We start from the raw sequence: 8,166 nt of genomic DNA, 5'->3' as shown, positions 1-8,166 counted from the left end.
AGGGCTTTGGCCCATTCATACCAAGTATTATAAATGCCTCTCCCACTCTCTCCAAGCCAGATTAGCAGAGAGCAGCATTTTCCTAAAGGAGCTCTGTGAGATGCTTCAATTCCTTCCACTCCCCAGTGGGGTGCATACTTCCCCAGTTCATCCCAGGCAGCTTTACTCTAACGGCTTCCATTTCCCTGCTCTTTACAGAGTTTCTGATGCCAATGTAGTATTTTTGATTTGCTTACATGAACATAACCTATATGCAGAAACTCAGCTAAGAAATTATTTCAGTCTGAGAGATTTAAGCTTTATTGACCATATACTCAGCTCTGAACTGCACCACAGCTAGCAATAAGCATTCTTCCACGATCTAGTCACCTATATGTTCAGTCAAAAAGAAGCTGTAATGATACCAGCTGTTAACTCATAATAAAGCTACCATCCCTTAGACACTAAATATGGGAAAGAAAGCAACAGATTATACACAGAGTAGTGAAGAACCACCTTTATTAGATTTAAATAGCCTTTATTCTTAAAATATACATTAGTGGATTTACAGCAACAGTGATACAACAAAACTCTGCTCCTCGGCACACAAAAAGAGAAAGCAAAAGTGGCAAGGAAACAGTGACCTATTAGCATTAAAACACTAAGGCCTTCTGTTAAGGACAGCTACTGTACCAGTGTGAACCAAAGCGGATCAGAATACACCTGGAGAGGATGGCTGGTGGCTACATCAAACAGAAACGCAGGAGACAGAAAGCAAAACCCCCTCTTCTGTTCTCAGTCAGTCCTTATGCCTGTTGTTAGGGTTCCCCACTATTCCTACCACACCACCAGTATTCACAGAAGCAAATACACTTAAAAGTGTCCTGTCAAATCCTTTTAGGGCCTGCTTGGATCTGGAGGTGCTGAGTAGGCAGCCTTAGCAGCCCAGCCAAGCAGCGATGCTTTGGGGCAATATCCCTGCACAGGGTAGATGTAGGCAGGATCGTACTTTGCTCTTTCCACCCAGTGACTGCAGGTGCTGCATGTGCTACCACACCCACAACCCACCTGGCCACACCCCCTTGAGGCCATGGAGCAATACCACGAGCACTAGCCATTCCCCACCCTCCTGGACGCAAGGGGTGACACTGGCCACACACTGCTGGAATCCTGCAATGCAGGAGAGTGGAAAATCAGTGCCCTGTGCCCTCTTAGCCCCCCATTGCTCAGGTCAAGCTAGAATTTAAACCGTCAATTGGATCTGAAAGGGCTTGTTACAAAACTGAATGAGCAGGAACGCTTTGGGGGGCGGGGGGGAGTTTATATGTGACAGAATTGTTGTTTTCTCCTATTTATGGAAACCGTCCCCTGCAGCACTTGCACCCCAGCATGGCAGCTTTGTGCTAGTGCAAGATAACCAGAAAGGGAAAGTGACCAGAAACAGGAAGTGAAATTGACCAGTCCAGCTTCACTGCCCAGGTTGGGCAAGCACACTCCCACTTCGCGTGGCATCTCAGAGCCCTGGATCCAGCCCGAGCCTGAAAGTCTACATGGCAATTTTACACCTCCGCAAGCCTGAGTCAGCTGATGGAGGCCAGCTGTGTCCGTGCCATAGCTTATCACACTGTAGATGTATTCGGGTTAACAGCTTTGCTGGTGAGAGCAGGACTGGGTCTTAACATTCTTGCAGTTTAAAGCGACAAAGAGTCCTGTGGCACCTTATAGACCAGGGGTAGGCAACCTATGGCATGCACGCCGAAGACGGCACGTGAGCTGATTTTCAGTGGCACTCACACACCAGTCGGGGGGGCTCTACATTTTAATTTAATTTTAAAAGAAGCTCCTTAAACATTTTAAAAACCTTATTTACTTTACATACAAAAATAGTTTAGTTATATATTATAGACTTATAGAAAGAGACCTTCTAAAAATGTTAAAATGTATTACTGGCATGCGGAACCTTAAATTAGAGTGAATAAATGAAGACTCGGCACAGCACTTCTGAAAGGTTGCCGACCCCTGTTATAGACTAACAGACGTATTGGAGCATGAGCTTTCATGGGTGAATACTCACTTCGTCAGACACATGAGGGTCATGACATGCGTCTGATGAAGTGAGTATTCACCCACGAAAGCTTATGCTCCAATACTTCTGTTAGTCTATAAGGTGCCACAGGACTCTGTTGCTTTTTACAGATCCAGACTAACATGGCTACCCCTCTGATACTTGCCGTGTAAATAATCTTAAGCCAGTGGCTTTCAATCTTTCCAGACTTCTGTATGCCTTTCAGGTGTCTGATTTGTCTTGCGTACTCCAAATTTCACCTTGTTTAAAAATTACTTGCTTACAAAAATCAGACATAAAAATACATGTCACGGCCAAACTGTTACTGCAAAATCGCTGACTTTTGCATTTTGTCTGTATGAAATTTTTGTTTGTACTGACTTTGCTAGTGCTTTCTGTGTAGCCTGTTGTAAAATTAGGCAAGCATCTAGATGAGTTGATGTACCCTGGAAGATCTCTGCATACCCCTAGGGGTACATGTACCCCTGCCTGCCACTGATCTCAGCTATTAGTAACAGACACAAGGTCTGTCTTTAAGTACATGTTTTATGTTTTCTGGGTCCCTTTAACAGCACAGTAAATACCTCGCAGTCTCTGAAATGGACACAGAGTGGCTAAGGCTGTCTTGCTCACCCCTCTAACCCTGGCTACAGCTGCACTCTTACCTAATGCACATAAAAAGACCATTACTGACTTGTCAACAATTCTGTCAATCATCCTCAGGGAAAAGCCCACCCAGCAGCTGAATGCTAAGGGTGCTGAACTACTGGCCAGTACCTTTCTCCACTGCACGAGATAAGGTCATGTTATGCTCTAGCTTTCAGTAGGGTAAACTCAGATCACTCCTTTGAAGTCAATGGAGCTTCTGCTTTCTGACAGTGGGGCAAACCAGGTCAGAATCTGGCCCGTGGTCTGTCTCCACTATTCTCTCTGATATCCTTAGAGAGGCTCTTTAAAATAGAATCCCACAGGGGGGTTTAGCCCCACACTCATAACACAACTCCCCCTCTGGGAGCAATGCCACACAGGCCAGATGCCATAGCACTGCTGAAGCCACGGACCACACAGTGGCAAGGTGCGTTTACAGGAGTCAGTGTTACTAGAGGGTCGTGCTTCATTTTGCAGCACTTCAGATGTACAGCGGCATCACAGAATGCTTCCCGGAGCCCACCCTGCATGATGCTGGACATGCCAGCGTAAGTGAACGATGGGGTTACAGGAGAGTACCAGACAGTGCCCCAGAAATGGCTAGAGTTAATGCCTGCTACTGGATTGCACTGGGTTCCTAGAAACCCTGCGGGGTGTAAAAACTGCCTCTTGCCGCCCACAGATCTAGTAGGAGAGATGGGAAGCTACAGCCTGTTTTCCCTCAGCAATTTGCATGGTGTATGCCTGCCTCTTGAAACACAGGTGGGCACAGAATGGGCATACTGCCTTTCACTCTTGTGCATACCCACTCCTGCCAGTGGATGCAGAATGGGCATATTGCCCTCCACCCTTGCATGCAGGGCCGGCTCCAGGCCCCAGCGTGCCAAGTGCGTGCTTGGGGCAGCATGCCGCGGGGGGCGCTCTGCCGGTTGCCGGGAGGGCGGCAGGTGGCTCCGGTGGACCTCCTGCAGGCATGTCCGCGGATGGTCCGCTGGTCCCGCGGCTCCGGTGGAGCATCCGCAGGCATGCCTGCAGGAGGTCCACCGGAGTCGTGGGACTGGCGAGGGGCAGAGCGCTCCCCGCGGTGTGCCGCCGTGCTTGGGGCAGCGAAATGGCTAGAGCCGGCCCTGCTTGCATGCACCAAGTTCTGCCACTGGGCACAGATTGGGCATACTGCCCTCCACCCGTGCGTGTACCCACTCCCAAGAGTGGGCAGAGAATAGGCATTCTGCCATCCACCCTTGCACATCCACCACCGCACATGGCATAAAATAGGCATAATTTCTGTCTACCATTCATCCCAGCCTGGGCCACTATGTTCAGCAGACGCTTTTCCTCTTTATGCACGGGGTCAAAGCAGGGGCTGTGCTCCTATCAGGAGGTCAGTCTGGGGGCTCACGCAGCGAAGCGTGGAATTGGCTATATAGTCAGGCACTACCAGTGCAGGCTGTAGTGGAAAGCAGAAACCATCTGGAAGTGGCCCAAACTGGGCTAACGGAAGGGGCATGGCTTGCGCCTACAAAGTCTTACTCACTCACCATCCTGCTGCCTCAAAGGGGGAATAAGGGTTGAACAGCACAGGGCCCTGGAACGGCCTGAGCATTGACCATGAGCCTGTAAAAGGGCTGCACTTCACACTCCTCCCAAATCCCCCTGCTGGCAGTGACCTGCATGGCTATGGTCCCCTTCATGGCCTGGCACTTTGGGGGTCCACCACAGTCTTTGCCACAAAGACCTCCCTTGTCCTGCCTCCTGGAGGTGGCATTCTCAGCCCCAGCGGCTCAGAGAGCAAGAGCTGGGGCTGAGAGATAGGCCCTGGGGGACAGCAGGGGCTGGGCGCTAACCACCAGGCCAGCCCCAGCACAAAGCGCAGTAGGGGATGAACAGGGGCATCACACACTTAGTGAGGGAGTCAGAGCTTTTTAATATGTGAGTGGAGTGTAACAGACGCTGGGTTAAGTGTCCACATGTGCTGGTGTACATATGACACACAGAGGGATTCGCGTGGCTCACGGCCAAGTATGTTTTACAGGTGACATGAACTTCGCTGTAGACTTTGCCTATTGCACTTCACGGTGCACTGGACCATACAGAATCACGTCTAAACTAAAATACCCTACCCCCCCCAGTGGGATGACATATGTGTTTCCTTTACACAGCTAGTCAGTCACATGTTCTATATACGTTACACACCTGAGGGGGGCTGCTACATAGGAAATGGGCTGTTTCCTTTTACGTCCTATTTAAGTCCAAGTAGGATTTCTTTTAAATGCAATGTATAAAACACCTGCAATTTACACAGTACTGGCCTGTACGCTACAGGGATCTGAAACCCAGGGGGCCAATGGAGACAAGATTCTCGGCTGCAGTTTAAGCTGGCATCACCCCACTGACGTCAGTGGAGTTAACTCACCCTACACCAGCTGAGGATCTGGCTCCATGCTCACCTCCTCTCTCCCTCTCTTCAGAGAAGGAGGGCCAGGAGCAGAAGCTGTCAGTTCGGAGCAGAGGAGACGCTGGGAGGTACCAGAGGTTTCTGTTCATCCTCCAGAACAGCAGCACTCTCTGCTTGGCCCTGGTCAAGGTCTGGGTGGGCAGCACAGTGCCTAGGTCAGGGTGGACATCTGGATTATGTTGAGTGATGAGAAAATTAAAAGACTGCTGGGTTAGGAGGCAAAGGAAAATTTATGCCATCAATGTGCCTAGTCAGGCACACCAAGCAAAGGGCGGACTCATCGGGGATGGGAGGGGAACCTTACAATGATCTACGTTCTAGGGCATCGCCCCGCAGGCCGCCTTGAGGGAACCCAAACTTCTCGGTCAAGCGCTTGGTCCAGAGGCATCCCACAGGCGAGCGAGTTCTTAGAACCAGCACGGCATCCACATGAAGGATCCCAGGGCGGCCCCAGTGGCAGCGCCGGCCAGCAGGCCCAAAGCCATATGGTCTCCTGACACGCGGTAGGGGTCCTCGCGGACAATCACATGAGTCACTCCAGGCGCTGAGGGGCAAAGACAAAAGGAGATGCAGGGTGAACATGGAGGAGGGCACCCAGGGATGCCGTTGTTCCCGCAGCCCTGTGGGAGAGGAGTAAAGCTACAGCCGTGCAGAGCCTACACAGCGACTCCACCAGGACCTAGGGAGCGCTGCCTCTCGCTGTCACCGAGACACAAATGCTGCTCAGGCTCCTGTTCAACACCAGGGTGCGGTGTGATCTGATCTGCTGGGGACAGAGGGAGGGCTGGGTTCTGCTTTGGAGCATTTGATGAGAGCCTGGGCAGGGTTCATGACGCATTGCTTGCTTGGCTAGTTAAACTGTGGGGGGTGTCCTCATTGCTTGAGCTGACAGAATCTCCTGGGGCAGTGAGCAATAGAGGGCTTATGACACACAATGCAGTATTTGTTTCCACCCAGCAGGGTGCGATGGTGCACACACAAGCCATGGTGACTGTGAGCCTTTAACAAAACAAAACAGAACAAACACCTCCCTTCCACTTCCGAATAAGCCAATCAAGTGAACCAATTGCGCTAATGCTCAAAGCACAAACACACTTTCTGCAGGAAAAAGATGCCCTGGAGACATAAGCAAGGAGCTCTCAGCTCTGAGCTCCCGCGGGGCCTTGTGTACAGCTGAGCTCCCTCATGCACCTTCCCAGGGCTGGGTGTGTTGCTTGGGTACTGCCTGGGGGGAGTCTGGAATCTCCAGATTTCCCAACGATGGGCAGGTTAACAGCTTTAATTCCTGGTTTATATTCCCACTGCAGGGCCTGCATCCTTCCCTCCTGCCGGGACAGGACAAAGGACGGCTGCCTGAGCCCCATGCAGATCCACCCCCGCCGAAAGTCCCAGGCCACTCAGGGCAGGCCCCTTGCACTGCTGTGGTGAGCCAAGGGACCGTCTGCAGCCCGTCTGTGACATGACAGCTGGACTCCGAAGCCATGGGTGCAGCCAGGGCAGTTCCAGGTTGGTGCCACCAGATGTCACCCTATCATTAGGGATGTGACTAGATGGAAGGGGGAGCAGCTGGGCATCCAGGGATTTGGTTTCTGTAAATGTCTGACAAGCGCAGGCTGGGATAGGAAGCCGCCTCTCCCTCTGCTCACAGACTAGCACACTGGCTCCAGGACAGCGGGTCCTGGGACCCCTCAGCCTGGAGGAGAGAAGGCAGCAGCTGCCCACTCCTTGGCAGAGGGTTAATTCTGAAACAGCATCCCATGGAACATCCCTGCTTCTCTTCTTTAGCTCAGTAACCGCCCCCAGCCCAATCCCCCAGCCCAGCCTGATCTCCCGTTCCAGCCCCAGCTTGATCGCCCATCCCAGTCCCAGCAAACCCTCAAGCCTGATCCCCCGTCCCAGCCCCAGCACGATTGCCCATGCCAGCCCCCGATCCCAGCCCCAGCAACCCCCCCAGAGCGATCCCCTGTCCCAGCCCCAGCACGATCGCCCATCCCAGTCCCAGCAACCCCCCCAAGCCTGATACCCCGTCCCAGCCCCAGTCCGATCGCCCATCCCAGCCCCAGCAACCCCCCCAAGCCTGATACCACGTCCCAGCCCCAGTCCGATCGCCCATCCCAGCCCCAGCAACCCACCCGAGCCCAATTCCCCGTCTCAGCCCCAGCACGATCCCCCCATCCCAGCCCCAGCAACCTCCCCAGCCTGATCCCCCGTCCCAGCCCCAGTAACATCCCTCAGCTGATCCCCAACCTTAGCCCCAGTAACACCCCCCAGCTGGCCCCAAATCCAGCACCTGTGACTCCTCAGCGAGCTTTCACTTCCAGCACCAGTAATCCCCCATCCAGCTCCCCCTCAGCCAGCACCAGGAATCCCCCAGCCAGCCCCCCTCAGCCAGCACCAGGAACCCCCCAGCCAACCGCCCTCTGCCAGCACCAGGAACCCTCCAGCCAACCCCCCTCAGCCAGCACCAGGAACCCTCCAGCCAACACCAGTACTCTCCAGCCCACCCCCCTCTTGGCACCAGTAACCCCCAGCCAACCGCCTCAGTCAGCACCAGTAACTCCCCAGCTAACCCCTCTCTCAGCACCAGTAACCCCTCAGCCAGCCTCTCTGCCACAACCAGCCCCCCAATCCAGACTCCCAATGCAGATCTCCCATCCAGCACCAGTAAATCTCAGGCAGCCCCCAACTTCCAGTGCCAGTAAAAACCCCAGCATCACCCTCCACCCCAGACCATCCACCCAAGGCCAGCACACCCCAACCAGCCCCGCTCCCAGGACCAATAAGCCTCAATTTTCAGCCCCTGCCCCAGCACTAGTCCCCATGCCCGTACCACCCACCCTCACCAGCCCCACATCCAGCTCTCCCCCATAGCAGTCAACACCCACTCAGCTACTGAAGAACAGCCTTGCCCATTCAGCGGCCTCTGTGCACTGAGTTTGCTGGGTCTCAGTCCAGTCTCTGGCTGTTACGGAAACCAGCACCACCACTGGCACTAACTGGGGTCCCTGTTGGCAGTCAG

At 53.3% G+C, this 8,166-nt stretch overlaps 1 protein-coding gene across 3 annotated transcripts in view; it reads right to left on the bottom strand.

Moving 5' to 3' along the window:
* Positions 1–481: 481 nt before the first annotated feature.
* The window catches only part of PLEKHB1 (pleckstrin homology domain containing B1), a 45,017-nt gene continuing 37,332 nt past the window's right edge, over positions 482–8,166 (bottom strand). For all 3 annotated transcript variants that reach the window (XM_032796410.2, XM_032796408.2, XM_032796409.2), the window contains exon 7: positions 482–5,691. In XM_032796410.2, the coding sequence (XP_032652301.1) occupies positions 5,555–5,691 (137 nt within the window). In that variant the 3' untranslated portion in view covers positions 482–5,554. The remainder of the gene's footprint in view (positions 5,692–8,166) is intronic.

The sequence above is a fragment of the Chelonoidis abingdonii genome, chromosome 1, assembly GCF_003597395.2.
Source record: "Chelonoidis abingdonii isolate Lonesome George chromosome 1, CheloAbing_2.0, whole genome shotgun sequence".
NCBI classification, from domain to species: Eukaryota; Metazoa; Chordata; order Testudines; family Testudinidae; genus Chelonoidis; species Chelonoidis abingdonii.
The sequence above is the reverse complement of the archived record's forward strand: the minus strand, read 5'-3'. Positions and strand labels throughout refer to the sequence as shown.